The sequence below is a fragment of the Micropterus salmoides genome, unplaced genomic scaffold, assembly GCF_014851395.1.
Source record: "Micropterus salmoides isolate LMB-PRFRI ecotype aquatic unplaced genomic scaffold, ASM1485139v1 Ms_hic_scaffold_20, whole genome shotgun sequence".
NCBI lineage: Eukaryota > Metazoa > Chordata > Actinopteri > Centrarchiformes > Centrarchidae > Micropterus > Micropterus salmoides.
The window spans coordinates 32,208,834-32,234,770 of NW_024041151.1; the positions used below are offsets into that span (position 1 = coordinate 32,208,834).

A 25,937-nucleotide genomic window follows, 5' to 3' on the forward strand; every position below is an offset into this window, starting at 1 on the left:
GGAATCTGACTGACTCGCAAATTTAGCTGGAAACCAATTACTATATATATATATATATATATATATATATATATATATGTATATATATATATATATATATATATATATATATATATATATATATATATATACAGACAGACAGACAGAGAGATACTCATCTTTTATTCTGAAAAGTGGAAGTGTGGCTGTTACTGATCCCCACCAACGACACACAAGTTAACGCATCAATACAGGCGATTGAAACACGTCTAGCAGCGGCAGCGAACAGGTACCATTTTTATCTACTAATCATAACGTTATCGCTTTAAAATGTCACATAAAGCTAAGTCTCAAACTTACGTTAGCTATACTTTAGACATATTCAGTTAAATTTATCACAGCTCAGATTCGAAGTCTAACGTTAACCTGCCAAAACACACACCAACGCACAAGATAGCTAACATTAACGTTAGCTCATTTAAGTTACAATACCGACATGACAATTACCCTTTTTAAGGAGCTCATTTACAGAAAAAAAGATGTGTTTTTATCCTAACAATGTGCTTACTTAGATAAAGGTTCGGGTATGTTTATATGTAACGTTACCCCTAATAGCTTAGCGCTGACGGTAAAGATCTTTTGTTTCTTCCGGTTTAGTTCAGGCGTGACATCTGTTTATTCATAACGTTAATGGTGGCTTTCCGTGGTGAAAAACAAGAATCAGGATTCATTTTGAACATATAGAAACTGGTATAGCAAAATAAGTTCCGTTTTTAGGTCTTCTTTTTTCCACCATACAGATGTTTCCTTTCTAACCTCCTAGTAATAATGACATATTTGCTTTTGCTGGCATTGGCCAGCTGTTTCATGAATATGAAACAGTCGTGTCTACCATAATGGTTGAATTATAAGGTTGTAAATTAGTTTTTAAGTGGCTGTAGAGGTACATAAAGGGGAAAATGTTCAATGTTTCTGGTGGAGTACGTGCTGTGTTCTATGAGTAGGATGGCCCTGTTTCCATAGTTTCCTCTCTCAGAGGGCTGTGATGTCACACTCCTCCTCTCCCTGTTATTACTCTGTTACCATCGATGAGTCACCAAGCAAGCTGAACGTCTCAATGATTTTTCCTTTCACAGTCCCAATACAAGATAACATATCGTGTGAGGACTTACTCTGTCTACAAATTACAGTGCCATTACCACCAGTTATTTATTTTTCTGTCTGAGGTTAAATGAAAGAAACAAGTACAGAGACAGTGAGTTTTTATAATAATGCATGGTTATTGAGGACTTGCGAGCAGTTTTAACTACTCTGTTATTAGGTGTCATTGTCAGTGCAGTAGAGCATTCTTGATGTTGATTATTGATGCTGATTTGTCAAGGTAACAGTATAATTATTTGGTAATAGGAGGAAATGCCAATCAGCCCACTGTTAAGTGAAGTTAGTGAAGTGTGGATCATAAATTAGTATATTATCCTGTAGTATGGCAATATTTGTTACAAGTCTCATATTTATGTGTAATATGTAACATTTGCATGTAACTAGAAAATACTTTTCACCACCACTGTGGGGGAAATAAGTACACTTGAACTTAAACATTAAACATTAAACATATTTCCAATGTAGCCTTTCACATGACATTTAGACCAGACATTGGAATTAATCAAGCTGCAAACTTCTGGTCTCATTTCTGAGGCCATATAGATAGATAGATAGATAGATAGATAGATAGATACTTTATTTATCCCGAGGGAAATTCAAGAATAGAATATAGGAAGTAGGGCTGGGCGATGTGGCCAAAAATGTTATCACGATAAAAACATTTCATGTTATTCGATATCAATAATTATCACAATATATGTCAAATCGTTATTTCTTTCTAGTTTAAAGGCTGATTTTTGCTCCTGAGTGAACACTGAAGAAACCAGATGGTTAATTATGTGGTTAAACGTTTCTTAATGGTCAGAACTTGACAAACACTTGATGTCAAACAGAGGATCACTTCACAAATCTGAGTCAGAACATTTAAAACTATTATCTTTTTCAACAAATATAATTAGCTAATCTTTTTTCAACAAAATAAACATTTTAATAGAAAAATTAGGTGCTAATTTGTTTGTGATTTAAATGAATTAATACAAATATTCATTGACGATATATTGAACATTTATTATATCGTTATTGAGAAAAGTTATGTTGCGATAATTATCATTATTGTTTTACTACCCAGCCCTAATAGGAAGTAACTAAAACTGCAGTTCATGGAGTGGCTCTCATGTGGTCAGAGAGTGTAGGCAGTTCCTGGATGACAAAGGCACTGATGCCATTGACTGGCCCTCATGTTTCCCAGAACTGAATCTACAGTATCCCACAAAAGTGAGAACACCCCTCACATTTTTGTAAATATTTGATTATATCTTTTCATGTGACAACACTTAAGATGTGACACTTTGCTACAATGTAAAGTAGTGAGTGTACAGCTTGTATAACTAAATTTGCTGTCCCCTCAAAATAACACATCACACAGCCATTAATGTCTAAACCACTGGCAACACCAGTGAGTACACCCCTAAGTGAAAATGTCCAAATTTGGCCCAATTAGTCATTTTCCCTCCCTGGTATCATGTGTGTAGCATATCTACTTTACTTTTAATACAAATTATGAATATTAATATTCGAAATATTAATTCATAAATCCTCGTTAAAGGTTCAATGTGTAATATTTCTGATGGACAATTGACAGAAATGCAATATAAGGTCCATAACTATGTTTTCAGTGGTGTGTAAAGACCTTACATAATGAACCGTTATGTTTTTATTACCTTAGAATGAGACATTTATATCTACATAACCACGGGCACCCCCTGCTGTGGAGGTTGCTGTATTTTGTCATCATGTTTCTACCGTAGCCGTCAACGAACAAACAGCGCTACCGAGCTTGTTTCGTCATCACAGCGTTCTTCTTCTGCTTGTGTAATTCCGGTAGTGTAGATGCCCGTCACTACATTGAATATGTACAAAGAAAAAGAAGAGGGAATAATAATAATAATAATAGTAATATCTTATATCAGTCTTTGAGTAGTCTTCTGGTTTATTAGAAGTAAGAAGAGAAGTGACATTTGGACAGCTGAAGGAGCACACAGGTGTTATTTAGCACGAGAGCCGACAGCCAGACGGAGTGGGGACAGACAGCTGACGGTGTTCTGACGCAGAACCGCTAAGTAGCACATCTCGATAGGTAGCATAAATCGACAAATCAATCAGGCCATAACGTTAATGTGGGACAGATGTTTTCAAAGCGGAGCTGAAGTTGTGTGTTTTCTGCTGGACAGATAATAAGCTTCGTTTGCCAGACTTAAGCAATGCAAATACAAATTGTTGTTTGATAGCTTTAACGTTAGCTATTAGTTGGCCATAATCACAGAGAGACTTGACATTTTTCCCCGGTCAGTGGTGTGAAATATGGATTAATCTGTTGCCTACTTATTCTCCAGGCTGTGGTTTGGTTTTGCTGGTTACGGTTACGTTGGCGAGACAATCAGCTGTTCAGTAACATTAATTGGCAATAAATCCGTAACGTTAGCTTAGAGCATGGAAGCATCAGCCAGCTAAACTTTTACTCACTGGTAGAAAAAAATTTATTGTTAGTTGGATTGGTTTATTCTCCAGCGCTCTACTTTGGCTTGTGGTATGTTAGTTGGATTAATATCATGTAGTTATCTCTCTCTCCAGCGCTCTGTTTTGGCTTTGTATGCTACGTTCTTGAGAATCAGCTGATCGCTAATTGGCAATAAAACAGCAACTTCCAGCATCGGAGCTCAGATCAGCCAGCGAAACTTTTACTGCGCTGTAGAAAAAATATGTAGTTGGATTGTAATTTCATGTAGTTCTTCTCCAGCGCTCTGTTATGGCTTTGTTACGTGGACAGAAATGTACCGTTACCTTCCTGAGACAAACAGATGATGAATATTATTGGTAATGAAACAGTAACAACAGGGAAGCTCAGATCAGCAGCTAAACTTCACATCCTACTGCCCTGGTGGAAAACATATATTTCTTTTTACTGCTAATGGTGATCTATAACAAGACCTGTGCCTATCAAGTGACCAATAATGAATACTTTCCGAATTTGAATTTAAAAATTTTATTAGATATTGCGTCCCACTGTGCACACAAATATGTAATTTGTACTTTCACATGCTAAATGGCCATTAAAAATGTTGCACCGTTTTACCACAAGCTGAAATTATGGCTGTCAGTACTACTTTGTGTTTCTGTTGTATTTCAAAAAATTAAAAAGACATATTGGTAATATTTACATGCTTTGTAAACTTCATGTATTATGTGGTTTATAATGGGCTGTGGTGCAGAAACAGTGAAGCTTACATTGTCCTGGTATCTGTCAGTGGTCATACTGGATGCACTAGATGTGATAGTTTTTGAGAATTTCTTCATTTTCATTTTCTTCTATGTTAGTCCAGATGAGCCAACACTCCCAAGATGTAAAATAATGTATTACAGGAGTATGAGACATCATGTAGCACTTCATTTCTTCATGTGGCTGTTGTTTATTAATGAAAAAGTAACATTAATATTCAAAAAAACATTTGGTTATACATAATTTATATAATTTCTTAAAGGCAGGGTGGGTAAGTTTGAGAAACTAGCAAGAAACTGCTGCATTTTTGAAAGTATCCAACAGAGAAACTTCCACCCCCTCCCTTCTGGGCTCCTTCCAAAGCCACGCCCCCAAAACACGTGAACGTGCGTTACCAACTCTGCTGGAGGACGAGCACAGTGTGACGAGCGGCGAGCAGCGCAATGCAGCGGCTCACATCAGGGGTAAGAAAACATTTTACTTGATGATGTTGATGAATGTTTTTTCCACTTACACAGATCTGTCCCATTTGGGGTTCTAACAACTATATATTCCTTTACAGATTACAGACCAGAATTTGAGGACTGACAACATCCAGACTACAGTGTTTCCATGCACCACACAAGGCTGATCTTCCAGACCCAGCACAGAGTAACAGACAGTTCAGTCAGGCAGCATACAGTTTGTAGTGTGGCAGTGTGGAGCACTTAGACAGAGTCGTGATACTGAGTTGCTGTTTCTGGAAGATATGCAACTGTTCTCCTGATCCATTAGGACAATACAGAGGTTTAATCCTAGCAGGGTGTCACTAACAGACACAGTGCTACACAAATAATTCCCTCCACTGTGTGAATGAATACCTGTACATTGTTTTTGTTTTATGCCCAGGAGGGTAGAGAAAATACAAAGATATTTGTCCCTGTTCTGGATAATATTTGCATTCTTTTTTAAATAAAACATTGAAAATGATAAATGCCTTTTCTTTACACTTGCAGCATAAACAATCAAGCAACTTACGTTTATGTCTTATATCTCCAATAATGACATCCAAATGTGGTATAACACTTGTTTATTGTTATTAAAAACTACTAAAACCTTTATCACAAATAGATCATTTTTAAACATCATTAAAAATAAGTATATACAGGTATCGACAAGGTGTGTCCAGAGGTATGTTGACTGATTATGAAGACAGTTCAGATTTTGCATGTAGCATCATATCGCTGCTGTGGAGATGATTAAATATAACACAACCACCTCTCTGACATGATAACCACATTTCAAAACCAACCATATTACTTTTTGTTTTATATTTTGCTGTATCTAGCAACACAGTTAGGGCAGGGACACCTGATTGAACCCCATGTTGACGTAAAATGCATAGGAGTACTCATAATGCAACATACTGAACTGTGTCATCAGCTTTTCTCCTGGCTGACTGGTGGTTGTAATCCAGGCAAACCAGCATGGTCTGATCAGCGTATACTGGTGAGAAGCACAGGGCTATGAAAGACTCCAAATCTGCAGGTGACCTGAGAGCACAGTAGAAATAAAACATACAGGACTTTTTTACTTCTGGTAAAATAAGTCATGGCATAACAGCACCAATTACAGTAAAAGGTTTTCACACAGTAGGTTTAGCTACGAACAACGTCAAACTATATTATAGGTAGCTTATATACCAGAAACACAGATACTTGGGGACCTTTAGCCAGCATTGTTTATGTATACTAACGTTGAAATGTCTTAACTACAAACACACAGCTACATCATTTGTAAAAGAGTAACATACAGTCAAACAACGCCTGCAGACACAAGATAATCACACAAACAGATTAGATAAAAGGTGTAAAGATAGGTGTAAACATAGTATAATAAACCCAGATGGTGAATAACTAAACAGGCGCAGTCTACACTTACATTGTCTTACCTAATATTAGCGTTGGAAAACACAGCTCGCTCTGCTGTTTTCCAGCTCACCTACAGCTAGATAGAATTCATTGTCTCTACTCTGGCTCCTACACCAGCCTGCACTCGTAGCAACAGTTAGCTGTATGCTAAGTAGGTAGCTACGTTTACTAGCGATGAAAGTAACAAATCACCATCAAAATGATAAAAGCCAGATTCCCTGTCCAGCAGAAATAAAGCCACCACGGTGTAACTTTTCAGCCCCTTGGTGTTCCTCAGTTGTCACGATCGTTGAAAAGCCATGCAGATATCACCCACCTGTCTGACTGCTTCGCTCGTCGGGTCTGAGAGCAAGCTGACCGGGTGAGCGTATGGAGGCAGCTCCTGTAGCAGCAGGGCTGGTAGCCATGGCAGCGAGGGAGAGTGACAGTCAGCCAGCCAATCATTGCATTAGGTCCGAATGAAACGAGTGGCACGAGTGTTTACTGCAGCCCTGAGAGGACTACAGACTATATAGACAGTTTAAACAAATATGACAAAAAGTGTTTTAGAAGCTACTTGCCTACCCTGCCTTTAATATATCTAAAATAAACCTAATTTCTTGACTGGCAATCTCTTTTGTATCTGTGTATTTTCCTGCTTTTTTTGCCCTTTGCCTAAATGGTAGTCTCTCCTTGTTCAGCTGCAGCTTCTCCTTTTCTATCTCCAGGGTGTCTGATGACATGCTGGATGGCTTCCATTTTTTTGCTGCAAAATGAAATTAGATAGTCCATTATAAGCCATGTTTCCATCAACGTTTTTTAATGCACATTTTGAAGTTGATTTTGAATCACATTACAAAAGGTTGATGGAAACTGCAAAATAAGGGTGGAAAAATCCTTTATTTCTCAAAAAAGTTTTTACGCTCGCTTGAGGTAGTTTTTGCCTTTATCGAAAAAGAGTTAATGCGCTAAATGGGAGATGTAAACACTTCCCGAATAAGTTCTGACATAGCGAACGTGTAACTCACGTCTGATCAGCTGTTTCTGCTTTTGGCTGACTGCTGTGTGGTGTTCTGCATGCCTGCCGAGAATTTCCTGCACCTCGCGGCTGGTATCATTTGTGCTGAGAAAAGAGGTGGATGCAAGTCTTGGCAGGTAGCCTTCATCATCTGTTCTGCTGAATTATGCATTCACCTCTTAAAGGTCCTTTTCAGATCCTTTGCTCTGCACACTGATCAAACCGCATATTTTTGCTGAATCTCAATGAATGCCAGGCTACTTCTACTGAGTGTAATAAAATATTAACAACTCGTTCGTAGAATAGGCTATATACTTTGAATCATTTATCCCCATTGATGAACAACACACAGGATATTATAGCGTTTAAAAGCATTATTTGGAGGTTCATGCAATTCTCTGGAGGCATTCAAAACTCGCATAACACCTGATATTCCCATTACGTGCGGAGACATGGCTGGTAAGAGTTTGCCCGCTTGAAACACATTTCTGAGAACTTCTTTCCATTTTTCTAAGATCAATGGGCATCAGGTTCATGCGACTGGTTTTGTTTCTGGTTTGGAACCCATACGTCTTGTTTATTACAGCCATGTGTAACGTCAACTACTGACGTAACGACGCTTGCCGTAGCCTTGTTTATTCGCTCCAAACCATGGAAACGCACATATTTCGCAACTTCTTCTTTTTTTTCTTTTTTGCGACAAGTACACTTAAAATTCGTATGACAATTGGATGGAAACATGGCAATAGTTTGGGTAATACTAAACCTTTTGGTTGAATTAAATTTATATTGGTTAGTAGTTAGCCTAGTTTCTAGCCTAATTATAGGCCTACTAGCCTAGTAATTATTAGTTTAACTGGGGGTGTTGTCATTGTGACCATAGCTGGTGATTGAGGACTACTCTGCTCCTCCAAAACCACATCTTCGTCAGTTAGCTGGATTTCTATGTTGGCAAACACAACACTGTCCACTCCTAGGCCAACTTCATATCCACCGGGAATGCCTGTATGAATATGCAATGTTGTAAAGGCTGAGGCTATGTAACACTAATATAATGTTATATGTAATATGATAATGTATTTTATAGCCTGATAATGTAAGCAATTTAGGCCTAACAAAAATCTCATAATGCAAGTCTACGATAGGACATTGGCAAAGACAATAAAAAACATGCTAATGTTAGCCTGCAGCCGTTTTTACCTTCATAATTAACTTTCCCAAGGAGACCCACAATACTGGTTTCTGCCGGGGTCAGTGTAGGAATACATACTATATAATATTTATAATATAATACTTCTTCTGCTCTCTGGACACAAGAGCTGCGTCCCTCTTCGTATCACTAGTCAATGTACTCATTTTCTTTTTGACACTCCACTGGATACCTGATACGACGGAGACTGTTTCCGCTAACTCTCTTCCTTTTATCTCTCAAGTTAGCGTTGATGTAAATTTCCCAAAAAGTACATCTTTCGATTTATCGACAGCTTACCAACACCTCTAACTCATCTGACTTGAAAGTCAATGATCTTCATTGTTTTTGCTTCATTTTTCAATCTGTGTTTCAGTAAAACACTGTAAGATAGATTAAAAGACGTTTAGCTCGGCAAGAAGAGAAAAGTGTCATCGGTTTCTTGGCAATAAAATAGACATAAAAGCTGATAAGCAATATTGGATTGAGTATTTGGGATTTCCTAACCTGAGATAAGATAGGATTCTTATTTAGGATTTGCTTCTCTAATACCAAATTAGGAAAAATCCTATCTTAGACACTTACTGTCTTATCTTAAGACTTAAGACAGGAAGTTTCTGTAATACGGCCCCTGAAGTGCAAATAGTAGTTCCCAGCATTGTTGGGTTGCATGTATGCAGAGGTGACATAGCTTTACAGATCAATGTATAGCAGTGGCTAAGTCTCTGTGAAGCCAATCATGGCCAGCTGATCCGATCATACAAAACACAATGATGGGTACAGGCAACAGGGTTGGTAATAAACCGCAGAGGACCATGGTAATAAGAGTCTGAAGTGGAAAGGCACTGAGAAGATGGCATGTATGTATATACAAGGTACAAGATCAATCATCATATTACTACAGGGTTGTGAAATGAAATGCAGTTTGTAGTTCCCCTTCGAGGGAACTCGAACTGCGTCGGTGACGACACTATGGGAACGCCCCTGGGCGTGGCAGGGCTGAACTATGAATGAAACTACTCCAATCCTCTTGGTGTTATTAGAACGGTAGTGTGTGACGGCGTAACCGGAGGGGGTATATAAGCACGCCGGCACATAGGACACATTAGCTTCTTTCTATTCAGCAGGCACTCTTGCTATGTTTGGAAGCTCCATTTTCCTACCTGACATCGAGACGAAGCAGCAGATCATGTCAAAGCGATTTCGACAGTGTATCTTCCCTTGTGAGAGTTTCATCACAGAAGGTGATACCCATGGGATGTGCGTCTCATGCCTGGGGATGTCGCATGCTCAGGCGGCTCTCGAGGGGGCTGCCTGCGACCATTGCGAGGCCCTGCCCCTGAGGGTGCTGAGGTCTCGAGTGGCTCTCTTCCTAGAGGAGGGTCGGATGCGCTCCCCTCGTGGCACAGGCCCCGCGGTCGCTGAGGTGTCGCCGAGGGTGCCGGAACGGCTGAGGCCTTTTTCCGGTCCTCGTCTGCGGAATCCTCCTCCCCTCGTCCCCGATCGGGAGCCTGTTTCTCGGTTTCTCCCACTCGAGGGGCGAGTCCGGAAAGGCTGACACGATCTGGCTCTGAGGAGCTAGATGTGCTTAGCATAGAGGAAACGGAACGTCATCAGCCCTTGCCAGGATACGAGGAGTTGTTGGAAGTGGTGACGCGGGCCGTGGCCAAGCTGCACATTGATTGGCCATAGGCGGTGCAGCAGCCATCGGCAGGCAGCAAACTAGATGAGCGGTTTCTGCAACACCGAGCGCCACCCCCGCGTCGGCCCCTACCATTTTTTCCGGATCTGCACAACGAGTTGTGTAGATGATGGAATAAACCCTTCCCTGCGCGGCTGTCTACGTCCCCCCGGCTGGACTACGGCAACTTGACGGCAATTAGACAGTAATGCCACGAGTGGAGGAGGCACTGGCTAGCTACCTCTCTCCCAACCTCGCCTCATCCCTCCGGACGCCGTCGCTCCCCACCAAGCCGTGTCGGATGACGTCTGATTTGGTGGGCAAGGCCTACATGGCAGCGGGTCGAGCTGGTGCCAGCCTACATACGATGGCTGTCTTGCAGGCATACCAGGCCGATCTTCTTCGGGACTGTGATGTAGGGGGAGGTCCCTCTGAGGAGGACCTGACGGAGCTCCGTAGAGCGACGGACTTGGCTCTCCGTGTGACCAAGGAAACGGCCCGTTCCATCGGCCGATCCTTGGCGGCTTTGGTGGCTACGGAGCGCCATCTGTGGCTCAACCTATCAGGCATCCAGGGGAAGGAGAGGGCTTTTCTCCTGGATGCGCCACCTCTCGCCTTCTGGCCTGTTTGGCGAAGCAGTGGATGCTGTCGTCAACAGGTTCCAGCACGCCAAAACTCAGGGAGAGGCATTTGAGCGATATCTCCCCCGCCGGTCAGACTCCAAGACCACGACGGCTCAGGAAAGGCGGACGCAGCCTTCATCCAGCACCTACCGCCACAGCCAGAAGCAGAGCGTCGCTTCGCGGGATCCACCTCAACCAACCTGGGACGCAAGACGGCGCTCTCGCCCACAGCCCCCCGGGAAGACGGATCTGAGGACCGTCATTCAGTCTCGGCGGGCCCGGGGGAAGAGGTCCTGAGACCTCGAATAGGGGGGCTGCAGTTCCGGGTTCGCCCCCCCAGATTCTGCGGGATGGTCGGGACTACAGTACACACAGAACAGAGCCAGGTGTTGGGACAGGAAGTCCGCTCTCTGCTGAAGAAAGGGGCCATAGAATTAATTTCCCTGCCAGTCAGAGAAGCCGGCTTTTACAGCCGATACTTCCTGATCCCCAAGAAGGACGGAGGATTGCGTCCGATTTTGGATTTGCGGTCCCTGAACCAATCTCTGAGGAGATTCAGGTTCAGGATGCTTACCATCCCAGCCATCATCAGTCACATCCAATCCGAGGATTGGTTTGTCACGATAGATCTGCAAGACGCTTATTTCCACATCTCCATCCGTCCCTCTCACAGGAAGTTCTTGAGGTTCGCCTTCGGGGGCACGGCTTACCAGTATCGGGTTCTTCTGTTCGGCCTAGCACTATCTCCCCGCACGTTCACCAAATGCATGGATGCAGCTCTGGCTCCGTTGAGGCTCCAGGGCATCCGCATACTGAACTACATCGACGACTGGCTCGTCCTGGCCCAGTCTCGAGAGTTAGCGGTTCGGCATCGAGATGTCATCCTTGCCCACCTTCAGCGTTTGGGGCTGCGGCTCAACGCGAAGAAGAGCGTGCTGACACCCACCCAACGGACTGCGTTCCTAGGGGTGGTGTGGGACTCAACGACGATGCGGGCCAACCTGTCTCCCGCACGCATCGAGTCCATTTTATTCTCAGTGACCAGAGTGCAGTTAGGCCGCGCCATCACTGTAAAACACTTTCAGAGGGTGTTGGGTCTTCTGGCAGCAGCGTCCAGTATAATACCTTCCGGACTACTGCACATGAGAGCCCTGCAGTGGTGGCTAAAATCCAAGGGATTCTCCCCGAGGGGAAATCCGCTCCGTCTGATACGGGTTACGAGCGGATGCCTTCGTTCCCTGTCTGTATGGAGGAAGCCTTGGTTCCTGTCCCAAGGTCCTGTGTTGGGAGCAATCTGTCGCCGAACAATTATTTCAACAGACGCCTCACTCACAGGATGGGGCGTGGACATTGACGACCGCTTCGTGAGAGGCTCCTGTGAGGAGCATCATTTCTCTTGGCACATAAATTGCCTGGAAATGTTGGCGGTTTTCAGAGCTCTGAGGAGTTTTCTGCCCCATCTCCGCAGTCGCCACGTCCTAGTCAGGACAAACAATACGGCCGTGGTGGCCTATTTGAATCACCAGGGGGGTCTGCGCTCGCGCCCATTATGCAAACTGGCACATCGGATCCTCCTGTGGTCCCAGGAGAGACTGCTGTCCCTCAGAGCGATGTACATCCCTGGGACCCAGAATCAAGGAGCAGACCTGCTGTCGAGACAGGGGTTGAGGCCCGGGGAATGGAGACTCCACCCTGAGGTGGTGGAGTTATTATGCGAAGAGTTCGGCCCCATAGACGTGGACTTGTTTGCGTCCCGAGAGACGGCACACTGTCCCCTGTGGTTCTCCCTATCACCCCCAGCCCCGCTAGGGCTGGATGCCATGGTACAGACCTGGCCGAGGCTGTGTCTGTATGCGTTTCCCCTAGTCGCTCTGCTCCCGGGGGTACTGGAGCGGGTCCGCCAGGACGGCGTCAGCCTACTACTAGTAGCCCCGTTTTGGCCGGCACGAGTGTGGTTCTCGGATTTAATATCGCTCCTCGAGGGCCCGCCCTGGCAGGTCCTTCTGAGGAGAGACCTGCTGTCTCAGGCGGAGGGCCAGATCTTTCACCCGCACCCCGCCCTGTGGCAGCTATGGGTCTGGCCCCTGAGGGGGCGCAGTTCTTAGAGGCGGGTCTGACGACAAGAGCAGTCGAAACGCTGCTCAGCTCCAGAGCCCCGTCCACGAGAAGGATGTACGGCCTAAAGTGGAATGTGTTCACCACCTGGTGCAGAGAACGGGCGGTGGACCCAATTACCTGCTCGGTAATTGTGATACTGGAGTTCCTCCAGCACCGTTTCTCCGCTGGCCTCTCCCCGTCCACGCTCAAAGTATTTGTGGCTGCCATTGCAGCATTCCACGCCCCTCTGAGTGATGGGCCCTTGGGGAGGCTTCCGCTGGGTGTGCGCTTCCTCCGTGGAGCCTGGAGGATGAGACCCGTGACTCGTTCCAGGGTTCCCACCTGGGACCTGGCAGTGGTTCTCGAAGCACTGGCTGAGGCCCCCTTCGAACCCCTCGAGTCGGCTGAGGCCAAGCACCTGACCCTTAAGATGACCTTTCTCCTCGCTATCACCTCTCTGAGGAGGGTGGGGGATCTCCAGGCACTGTCTGTGTCTCCCCGATGCCTGGAGTTTGCCCCAGGGAGGGTCAGGGCCATCCTGCACCCTTGTCCAGGTTATGTCCCTAAGGTTCCGGCCAGACTGGCAGGGTCCACGGTGCTGCAGGCGTTTCATCACTCCAGGATTTGTGTGATGCGGCTGGCTGCGCCACCCCTCACACTTTTATCCAGTTTTACAGTCTGGACCTGCCTTCTGCACCCGAAGGACATACGGCAAACATTGCCGTCAAGTCTGTGTCCCTGTGTCACAACCTGAGGGACAGCGAGTGACCCTGTAATGGAGACCAGGGGTTCCATTACCTGAAATAGTTAACTGAGTGTCTTTGTGGGGATTGTTGATAAAGCAGGAGCCATACACATTCTTATTTTGATTGTTTATTTAAGTTGTTAAACATTTGATAACTTTCTTTGCTGTGAGTAGTTCCAGAGGAGGTTGAGGAAGCACAGGGGGGTCTGGCCATCCTGCCTGTCTAAAAAGAAACCTCACATCAGTAATATTCAAGGTTCACAACATAGAATTAAGTGATTCTACTGTAGTCCAGTTAGATATCAAATTAGCTCACAGATAATGCAAACAATGGTAGTACTCACCTCTTCCTGGTTGTCTCCTCAGCAGGGGGCTGAGGCAAAAGAGTGTGGTAGGCCCAAGCACCTGCTTAAAAGCTGCAGGAGCAAACCAGCTGAGGGGTGGGGGTAGTGATGGCCAAATGAAGCGTTCGGAAGCGTTATTGCTTTCCGACGCAATTGTATTGAAAATGGTTCAGTACTCGAAGGTTCATTAACAAAATGCAAGACACCACCATCTGCTGGTGACGATAATGTAAAGCAACAAAAAGCTGACAACCATAAAATGCAAGTCAGCTAATATGTTAATGCCAAACCCAGAAGAAAATTTATTGCACTCATTGGTTGCTCTTTTACAGCAGGAGATGCACAAAATTAAGATTTCAGCCTTAGTTTTAGTGTTGTAGCTACTGTAGCTGAGTCAGTGTTCTGGTGAAGGGTAGGATCCAACAGGCCGATAGATATAAGGTTTGTGAAAGGATTTCATGGTACCTGGAAAAGTATTTTTAGTATTTTTCAAATACAAAAATACAGTAGTTTATATTGATACATAGTGTGGCTGCTGTATTTTGTTGTTTATTTTGATTCGCTTAAAATGAGGGTGTTTGATATCTTATTTAAAAATACATTTTGATGTATCTTTGCCCATCCCTAGCGTGGAGATGTGAGATGACCATGTCAGGTTCTCTGTGATTCTGATTCCCAGGAACCTGAAACTGTTCACCTGCTCCACCTCAGCTCCACTGATGTAGACAGGAGTGTGTGTCTTTATCTCCTTCTTCCTAAAATCAATGATTAGTTCCTTAGTTTTGCTGACGTTGAGCAGTAGCTTGTTCTCTGAGCACCACTCTGTAAGATTTTTAAATTTATATTTAAATTTAATATTATATTAAATATTTAATATTTTATTTATATTTAAATAAAAAACCCAAGATAAAGTCTCGTTTCGTAAATGGTTGTTTGAGTAGACTGACTCTTTGTTGAGGAGATCAGAGCAAGCATAAAAGGTGGTAAGCTCATCTGGTATTGTGGCCTCACACATGATGACATCACACTGATTTTTTTAGATTGTCTGCCACTAGGGGTGTGACGAGATGCATAAGTCACAAGATCAAGACGAGAAGAGTTTTAAACACTTTTTTCAAAGAAATCTTTAATGCTGAATTATATGAAAATTTTCAGCAAAAAACAATTAATTTCCTGCATTTTGGTGAGATTTTTTCCAGCAATTTACGGTGGTAATGTTTTGATTTATGTAACAGGAAACACAATTTAGGTGACAGGTGACAATTCAGAATCTCAGTCAGTGCAGCTCTCTGGCATTCTGTGTTGCTTTCAGATCTGTTTCTCCTGTAGATCAGCTTTTCTCATGTAATATTATCCCTGCTGAGTCAACACATACTATACTCTATACTGTGCTGTGCATTACTTATTGCTTCGCTGGTAGTAAGGAAATCCCCTTCCCACCATTTGGAAACTGAAGCTAGGTGAAAACACTTGTGATCAGCAGAAATCTCACCACAAATTCACACACGCATTCAGCATAAATCTTGTCACGTTTTAATCTCACATGGGACAAGATCTCATCACATCCCTAGTCAATGTATAAAATGACATCTCAATAATCCTGAACAAAACAACATGTTGCCTAGCTGTTTTATTTTAGATTAATTTCAGATTTATTGATTTTGGCTGCAATGACCTAATATTACCAGAGATATTCAAGGTACATCTCACGCAGTCAATTAACATTAATGCTTTTTCAGGTGGTGCTCCTGACAGACGTTTGAGCCATCTTACCTAGTGGGAGGACCCAAGCCTAAATTGCAGTTCGACATGCTAAAGGAGTAAGGTACAGAAGGGATACTACCTTCACCTCATCTCATATCCTTACTCCTCAACCAAGCTGAGCAAGGAAAACAGGTGTGACAAGCACTCTCTTATGCAGTTTACCCAACTTGTCTTTTCCCACAGTATAGTGCTGAATGCCTCTGTTTCACATTTGCAGCCTAGTCAGTAGAAGCAAAACACCACAGGCATGATTAGAGTGGATGTGTTCTGTGTGGTGGTGCTAGCATTCAGCCACAGCCTGGAAACCCCTGTGTACGGAATCAAAAGGTAAGAAAATAAATCTCTTTTCTTGCTTTGGATAGAATGTATTTAAGATCTTTCGTCTTTTTAAGATAACATTTGGATATGTGTGTGTATGTGTGTGTATATATAGTGTACAGTTGTACTGTACACTATATATACACTATATAGTGTGTATACTATATATACTATACTATATATACTTTTGAGCAGTACTTAGTTTTGCATACTTACTTTGTAACGAAAACATGAGTAAGCAGGCAAAACACATTTTATTTCTGATGGAATTCAATTTCAACTGTAGGTAATAATAGAATGGCAATATCATAAATCAAAACATGGCAACAAAGAGAAAAACAAACTGAAAGTCTGCATACTCTTTGTTCATAATACTGTGTATTTCCTTTAGCATCAATGACAGTGGGCAGTCTTTTGTAATAGTTGTCTTTGAGGCCCCAAATTCTTGCAGGTGGTATAGCTGCCCATTCATCTTGGCAAAATGCATCCAGGTCATGCACAGTCTTTGGTCGTCTTGCATGAACCGCACATTTGAGATTTCCTCTGAATGTAGGGTGACCAGATGAGAATAGGTGAAATTCAGGACAGGAAAGTTGGAAATTTTTCATTAGAAAAAATGAAACAATAACAGTGTGCGATCAATTTTCCATTGCATACGATTCATTTCATTTTATTAATTTCATCACATCTGTCTGTGTGACATTTCACGTGCATGCATGCAGATTACTCCCTCTCTGTGACTGACTGCAGATACCCTTCCCTGTCCTCGCGACTGCAACTTCCAATATCTTCATCTACACTAAAACAAAAATGGGGGAAAAGGACACACACAGGTGTTATTTTGTGGCTATAACAACACTGTTCACACAATGTCCACGCTGAAACTTGTGACACAAAGTTGCTTTATCGGTAGTTACAGTAGCCGACTAATTAGGCTAATTAAATTTACATAGCCTACCTCTTAGGACAGCTGGCATATTTGGCGGAGGATTTCACTGCTGTTAGGACTTTCATCTTTCCTTGGATGAATTTATGGAAGTCTGCGCAACTCATTTGTAAGTTCATTTTGACTTTGATTTCGCAGTGGACCAGGTTAAATGAGCACCTATTTCTCAAATCAGTCCAGGCCCCTTTCATGATGGAGAACACCTGCTCACAGTAAGCGTTGCTCACGGGGATGCTCAAGACAAAGGACATCAACTTCACATACTGAGGGAAAGCAGATTTTCAAAGCTTTTGCCCAAAGCTCGCCTACAGGCTGACTCTGTGGCTCCAGATGAGGCAAGACCTCTTTCAGAAGGCAGGTCTCATTGTAGAGCTCATCCATGTCAAGAGCATCTTCCATTTGAAGTGTGGATACAACTGTGGTCAGGTGCCGGTAGTTCATTTGCTGAATTTCCTTGAGGTTGAAACACTGGACTTTGTACATATGTCCAGTTTCATCGTAGATCTCATCTCTACGGAGCCTGTCTGCATTAAAAGCAACAGAGGTTAAGGCACGGTCAACTGTTGCCCCAAGGAAAGCATCTGTTTTGCGCTGCTGGAGTTTGGTTCAAAGGCTGTTCATCAGCGAATACACTTCAACTGAGGTGAGCCTTTCACTCTCCAGACTCAACACAGCGTCAGAGAACATCTTCAGACTGTTTTGCTAGAAAAAGAGAGTGACCTCGAGCTTGCTGCATTCTTCCCCCTCTTCACCATGCTCACCACTTGCGAGCACCTCCCAGATGACTCGGGGACACTCCTCGCATCCCAGCGACAAGAAGTAGCTCCGAACAGCTGGCCATTACGTTCATTACATTCTTTCATTTAGCTGACGCTTTTATCCGAAGCGACTCACATTTGCTATACATGTCAGAGGTCGCACGCCTCTGGAGCAACTAGGGGCCAGGTGTCTTGCTCAGGGACACAGTGGTGGATTGAACCAGGGTCTGTCTTATCCATTGCGCCATCGCCACCCAGGTATTGACGAGGCTTTTTTATGGCTGGAAGCAGACTCAGCCAACGTGGGGGGATGTGGCGCAACAAGGTAAAAGGTACTCCATCAACAAATTCAAACATTTCCTTGAGGGTTGCAACTCTCTTGGCAGAGCAGCTGAAATGATTGAATGACTTGATCACTACAGTCTCCACATATATTTCCAGTACATTGCTGCCACGTTTTACTGCATTGTGGACTAAGTGGGCAGGGCACTTAGCGGGCAGGATCTTGCTGTTGTGGTAAACAGAGTGCCTTTTGCCATAATTCAGAGGCACGTTGTCAGCCGAGAAGGCCGAGACATTGTGAATGCTTAGTTTGTGTTCTGTTAGCTTCTGCAGCAGGGTGTCTTTGACTGCGTCTGCACTCTCGGCTGCCTGTTCAAAGAAATCTAGGACTCTGCTTTGGATGCCCTGCTCGGGGGTCCAGAATCTTACAGAGATGGGGAATGTTTTCACTTTGCATCGGTTGCAATGGAAAAGTATGTACCATCTGACTGAAGGGTTTGGGCGAATTCAGAAGCAAGGGGTGCCAGTTTACTTGTGACGAGCGCTTCTGCTTTTGCAAAACCACAACTGATGTGTTTAGCTATGACCGAATCAGAGTACAGGTGTGGTGTCAACTTCATAGCACAATCAAGCGATCTGTATGACTGCTGGTGGGGTCACACAGTGAAACACGGAGGTCAACTCAGCAGCGGCTGTTTTGTTATACATGGAGTCATTCTCTGGCTTAAAGAAGGATGAGACCAGTGTGTTGTTTTGGACAGTTGCACCGCTGGCAGTGTGTCGCTTGCTGCTAGCATGCAGTTTGACATCTGCCTCCCCCCCGTGCGAAATGCTAAAATCTTTCCTGCAGACTTTGCAAAACGCTTTGCTTGGATCTGGCAAAAAAAAAAAATACAACAGCCATAATTCATGTAACCTACGTATTTACATTTAAAAGGCTACCCTGCAGTCACACAGTACCCATCTGTGGACAACACCAAATAAATTTTTTCACAATAAAAATTTTTATTAGGAAATAACTTGTCAAAATTTGTGTTTAGTCAAATTTTTGGGACAAACAGTACAGGATTTGGGATTCGGGACAACTGCTCGTAATTTGGGACTGTCCCGCATTTTTCGGGAAGTCTGGTCACCCTATCTGAGTGGTCTGATGACATTAAGGTCAGGAGACTGTGATGGCCACTCCAGAACCTTCACCTGTTTCTGCTTTAACAACTGGCCTTTTGCTGAGGGCCCTGCTGGAAAGTCCGAGAGCGTTCCATGCACTGCTTTTGTGCAGAAGAATGCAAATTGTCTGCTAGTATTTTTTGGCAAGTATAGCCATATTGTGCTTCTTGCAACAACCACACTGTCTTTTACCAGAGCAGCCTGTATTTCTCCTGAGGTTACCTGTGGACCCGAACATTTCTTCTGGCAGTTTTGGCTGAAATCGTTCTACCTGATCTTGACTTGGTATCAAGAGATCCCCAAATTTTGTGATTGAACAGTACTGACTAGCATTTGCAGACTTTGGATTTTTTTAAAAATCCTTTTCCATCTTTATAAAGTTCCACTACTTTGTTACGCCGGTCTTTTGACAGATCTTTTCTGCTCACCATGGCTCAATATCTGGCCTGCTCAGTGCATCAATGTGAGAAATAACCAACTCATTGACTATACACAGACACTGACTGCAATTTAAAAATCCACAGGTGTGGGATATTCAAGGGGCAATATGTAGTTTTCAGTGGCAACTAGCGGTGCGGTTTTAAGATTGCAACCAGGCATGTGCTCGTACGCGTGCTTGAACTCATGAACGAGCATAATCCAAAACATACAGAGATCCCGCAGTAAATGCGGAAACACCGACATGCCGGCTGTGGCTTTTCTCCAGACATGTTCAGGCTCTGTTACTTCAGCATTCCCGGCTCAGAGGCAGATCGACACCAGCACCACACCTTTCATACAGCGCAGCGAGCATATCAGCACAGAAAAAAGGCAGAGTGACAGCAGCTATAGACAGGCAGGAAGACAGCTTCACACAACATGCTGGAAACTCAGCTAAACTCCCACTGCAATGTTACAGTAAAAGTTTTATCAGCTGCAGGTCATATGATAATGTACAGTGGGTACGGAAAGTATTGAGACCCCTTTAAATTTTTCACTCTTTGTTTCATTGCAGCCATTTTCCAAAAATCAAAAAAGTTCATTTTATTTCTCAGTAATGTACACTCAGCACCCCATCTTGACAGAAAAAAACAGAAATGTAGAAATTTTTGCAAATTTATTAAAAAAGAAAAACTGAAATATCACATGGTCATAAGTATTCAGACCCTTTGCTCAGTATTTAGTAGAAGCACCCTTTTGATCTAATATAGCCATGAGTCGTTTTGGGAAAGATGCAACAAGTTTCTCACATCTGGATTTGGGTATCCTCTGCCATTCCTCCTTGCAGATCCTCTCCAGTTCTGTCAGGTTGGATGGTAAACGTTGGTGGACAGCATTCATCTTTCCCTCGATTGCAACCAGTCGTCCTGTCCCTGCAGCTGAAAAACACCCCCACAGCATGATGCTGCCACCACCATGCTTCACTGTTGAGACTGTATTGGACAGGTGATGAGCAGTGCCTGGTTTTCTCCACACATACCGCTTAGAATTAAGGCCAAAAAGTTCTATCTTGGTCTCATCAGACCAGAGGATCTTATTTATCACCATCTTGGAGTCCTTCAGGTGTTTTTTTAGCAAACTCCATGCGGGCTTTCATGTGTCTTGCACTGAGGAGAGGCTTCCGTCGGGCCGCTCTGCCATAAAGCCCCGACTGGTGGATTGCTGCAGTGATGGTTGACTTACTACAACTTTCTCCCATCTCCCGACTGCATCTCTGGAGCTCAGCCACAGTGACCTTGGGGTTCTTCTTTACCTCTCTCACCAAGGCTCTTCTCTCCCGATAGCTCAGTTTGGCCGGACGGCCAGCTCTAGGAAGGGTTCTGGTCGTCCCAAACGTCTTCCATTTGAGGATTATGGAGGCCACTGTGCTCTTAGGAACCTTAAGTGCAGCAGAAATTTTTTTGTAACCTTGGCCAGATCTGTGCCTTGCCACAATTCTGTCTCTGAGCTCTTCAGGCAGTTCCTTTGACCTCATGATTCTCATTTGCTCTGACATGCACTGTGAGCTGTAAGGTCTTATATAGACAGGTGTGTGGCTTTCCTAATCAAGTCCAATCAGTATAATCAAACACAGCTGGACTCAAATGAAGGTGTAGAACCATCTCAAGGATGATCAGAAGAAATCGACAGCACCTGAGTTAAATATGAGTGTCATGGCAAAGGGTCTGAATACTTATGACCATGTGATATTTCAGTTTTTCTTTTTTAATAAATTTGCAAAAATTTCTACATTTCTGTTTTTTTCTGGAAAATGGCTGCAATGAAACAAAGAGTGAAAAATTTAAAGGGGTCTGAATACTTTCCGTACCCACTGTAAATGCTCCGTACTTGTATAGCGCCTTTCTAGTCTTTTCGACCACTCAAAGCGCTTTTACACTACATCTGCATTCACCAGTCATACACATTCATACACTGAGCCTAAGTGCTCAAACGGAAACTAACATTCACACTGCCAGGGGCAGTTCGGGGTTCAGTATCTTGCCCAAGGACACTTCGACACGCAACCAGGGGGAGCCAGGGAATGAACCACCGACCTTCCGATTAACGGCCAACCCGCTCTACCTCCTGAGCCACAGCCGCCCCAAACGTTGCATTTACTGCATTTAGCCGACGTGATACATTGTTAGCTCGCCTGCTGCTGTTCAGCAACTAATTTTACTATTTCTTTCAACAATAAATCTAAATTGAACGGTACATAGCAAACAGCGGTAGATCCATGCTAACATTAGCTGGCTGCCCCTGCCTGGATGACTATAGGCTAGTATGAACAAATAGCTTCACATTTGCTTTGTACCGTTCCATCATTTCTTGCAGGCTAAATCAACACTTTGACATGATACCGGTGTTACACAGGATAGTAACATGGGTTGCATTAGCTAGTGAAGTAATGTTGAAATGAAAGCCACACAACTATGGACTAGATAATGTTAGCAAGTGCTTGACATTAGCTGGCAAGCTAACGTGACTCTCTCCGTGACTCTGAATCTCGTTTGGTTTGATGGGCTTCAGCACTTCATTGTTGTTTTTATCTTTATGTGGAGTTTATGTTGGAGTCTGTGTTGTGTTGTGCTGGGCGGCAGTTGTTTTGTGGTGTTGTCGCTGTAGTTGGAGAACGGCTCGGGAGCGTGCACAAGGCTACATCCCGACCTGATACCTTCACATTAAAAGAATAGTGGCCGGTCCAAGCAACAGAGAAAACAGGCATTTGCTATATTTCTAAGTGAGGCTACAGCCCATTGACAAAAATGCAGTAACATTTGATTTAATTAGTAAGTGATTTAATTGAAAAACTACATAGAGCCTTTAATTGCCATTTCTACCTGTGTGTGTCCCCTTGTATTTTGTGTAACAAGGCCAAATATTCAAGGGTAAGTAGGTAATACAATCCACAAAAAAAAGTAAATTTAGTAATTAACAAATTTTAAAAAATCAATCAATTATAAATAATAATTAAAGCTGCAAGCAGCATTGAGCGGGCCCTTGCAGCCCTTGTAGTGTTGTGTCGTTCAATGAGCGTTTTGTTCATAAGACCTAATCGTGTGTATGACTCGGGAGGAACGGGTAGTCTCAGTGAGTAATTCACGCATGCGTGAAGGATCTTGGACTCTTACGTTCACTCGTCACACGGCACTTGCATGGGCACCGTCAGCACAGGAAACAGAATTGATTAGTTCACTCTCTCATTCACTCTCAACTGAGGGTCTGTTTGAGTCGTTCATTTGTCACGTGACATCTCGGCTACAGAGCTGTGGTAAGCAGGCAGCACAGGAAACAGAACTGATTAGTTCACAACTCATAGCAACTAGGGGTCTCTAGGTTTGAGTTGTTCATTTGTCACGTGACAGCTCCTACTGTGGAGCAGGAATGAACTACTTGTTCACCGCTCACATGGGTCCTCCTCAGTCATTCGGCAGGCTGAGTGACTGCCGGTGTTCTGGCGATCTATGCTGCCTTGTCAAAAAATGCTACCGTAGCGCAAATCGACAGCAGAGTCCATCAATTCGCTCTGCCCTTTGGAAAAATGCTACCTTATGTTTTCCCTTTTCCAATCCCATAAAGTTATAACTCTCACAGTACTATGACATATTCTGTTTTTTGATTATATTATAACATCATTTCAGGGGTAGCGTATTCTGACTAATATCCCCTATCACATAATGTTCCCACCACAGAATCATTTTATATTGCACCACTACTCACTCCATGTATACTGTACGGAGATGGGGAGCATGTTGAAATACTATATTATGCCATCTTTATTTAAGATATCAGGGGTAGCGTATTCTGAAAGACTAATAATGATGGGTTTTTTTTATGTTACTGACGAACAGCCACTTTCTCGATGGCATTCCCAACAGCAAGGTTGCACAGATTAATGGGCGTGGAAACAAACCAAGCTTGTGGGTCATAAGCATGCGCAGAACCCCTAAGTAGCACAGAGCGATATGCTCATGTGTGTTTCTCTGTCTGCAGAATCCGGACCTGATGTGGCCCATTCTGCGTCCAGAACTGCCAAACTGCTGCATTTATATAATGTGTATTTCTTTGTTCCTCTCTCTGTGCTGAAGTTCTTTAAGAACTTGGTGGCTTGATCCAGATTATTATTAAATTGGTTGAATTTTAATAAGACTGTGTTTATTGATATAGTGTATCAAGCTTATTACTTCTATATACACAAATCTGATATTAATATTTTACTCATGGATAGGGACGTTAGGCTGCTGTATGAATGTTTTGTATTGATTGTAATTATATGCATGAGCCTTCATATGGCTGGTCTGGTTTTATACTCAGGAAAGATTGTGACAATGGAAGGATTTAGCCGGAGTAGTGGATTGCATATAGACAACATATTTCTGTGTTTTTTACATGGTTTGAAATTGGTTGTGGGCTCAGGGGGGTGTATATAATGATGATAGAGAGTGATCAAGAGGTGAATTTGTGCATTATACTTTGTCAATTAAAGCAAGCCAGGCAGCCTTCCATGTTTGAGAATGTCGCTTTTTTTAATCGCCCACTAGAGGGCGGCAGTATAGCGCCACAATAACCAGCCTATTTCAAATGAATGAAATGACTACTTCATTTTAATGAACGAGATTTGAAGATTTGAGTCTGTCAAAAGAGTCGAAATTGCCATCACTGGTGACGCGGTCACACTGTATATTCCACTGTTCTGCCAGTGCGGGTCTGAATTGCCACACATTTCGAACGCTGCACGGAGGACTTAAATGTCACTTCCTGTTTCTCCTATGTTGCGCTACAGAGCACCCGGTATCTAGATGTTAGGTCTCACCACATCAACTGTGGAACACATTGTGAAAATTGATTTACATCGCACAATGAACGTCAGATGTAGCTTACTTCCTGTTGCCAGTAGGTTGCGCTAAGTAATTTGAGGTGGTGGCTAATTCGCCCCAGACTCCCTGAAAAAAAAATCACAAAAAATTTTTATCAGAGAAACTTTATAAACTTTGCAAAACACTGTCTCTGAGTAATTTGTTATTTGATTACACAGTTTTGTCTGTGTTTGAACCTGTTTGGTCCATGGCAGGATTTTTTGTTGCTACAATAGAAACGTTCAGAGCCAAGTTTTGGATGCAGTATTCATTTTATTGTCTTTATTGATAATAATAATAATTAATTTAACCTTTATTTAACCAGGTAAGCCGATTGAGAACAAATTCTCAAAGTCGTGCAGTATACATGTAGTTTTACACAAAATACAAATAAAATGTGGTATAAAGAGGTTTGCAGTTAATGAAATTACTTATTCAATAACACTGGTACTATAGCAAAGAGCACTCCTTAGGATAGATGTCAATATCAACTATGTTCACTTTGATGAAGACAAATTTCATATCAGAGCATATATGTGCAATAATGCTTCTGCCTTATTACACAGATTAATAACAGTTAATGAAGAGATAAGTATGCAAAATAAATGCTAATAAGCCAAACTGGCAAAACAAAAATATAAAACAACCACCAGCTAAATTTAAATGCTGATACAATATGAGGCATTGAGTAATTTTATGATTCATAATCCAAACAGTCGATTATTCATTTCAATAATCAGCAGATAATTCTACTATTAAAATAGTCGTTAGTTGCAGCCCTAATGTATTAGTCATTTCCAGTTCTGGATAATTATGAAAAAAAGAAAAGGGAGAATGGAAAACAATTTGTGTTTCCAGACTATTTCTCCTGTTCTGTTTTCTAAATGATAAAATACAGTGTTTTTAATGGCATTTGGAGCAGACAGTAATTTTATCAGGATGGCTGTGAACCCACTGGCCACCCCCAAGGGGCTTGATGTCATCAAAAACAAAGTAAGACGCATGCACATTCTTATGCAAAGCTGCCACTACGCCTGCACTTAGCAGCCCACAAAACAGCTCTGGCCCAAGTGCCTTCTAACTACGAAATTCTGACATCTGCAACCAAATTACTTTGACAGAAAATATCTTTGAATTGCATATATGCATAGCATCACAAATGACCAAATATTAAACTTGTCTAAACATTTCTGAGTTATGGCATGATGTAGTTATCAGAAAAGTAAACAGACTTTTTTTTGCATAAGGAAACCATACCCCTATACCTTTTATCATCGTTTCCATGAACAAAGTTTATAAACAAGGCTGCACAGATACCATAAAAATTACACTATTCAACTTTTTTATGACTCTTTTTCAGTTGTCATTTATAACAAAAAATTTCGAGGGAACAACAATATCATATGCAGTCTGGTGGTGCGGCAGCAGAAATCCCTTCCCAGAA

General features: G+C 42.8%; 1 protein-coding gene across 1 annotated transcript in view; it reads left to right on the plus strand.

Moving 5' to 3' along the window:
* The first annotated feature begins 141 nt into the window (after nucleotides 1–141).
* The window catches only part of pam (peptidylglycine alpha-amidating monooxygenase), a 90,351-nt gene continuing 64,555 nt past the window's right edge, over nucleotides 142–25,937 (plus strand). The window contains exons 1-3 of the mRNA XM_038733532.1: nucleotides 142–268; nucleotides 15,683–15,839; nucleotides 15,925–16,034. Of these exons, the coding sequence (XP_038589460.1) occupies nucleotides 15,955–16,034 (80 nt within the window). The 5' untranslated portion in view covers nucleotides 142–268; nucleotides 15,683–15,839; nucleotides 15,925–15,954. The remainder of the gene's footprint in view (nucleotides 269–15,682; nucleotides 15,840–15,924; nucleotides 16,035–25,937) is intronic.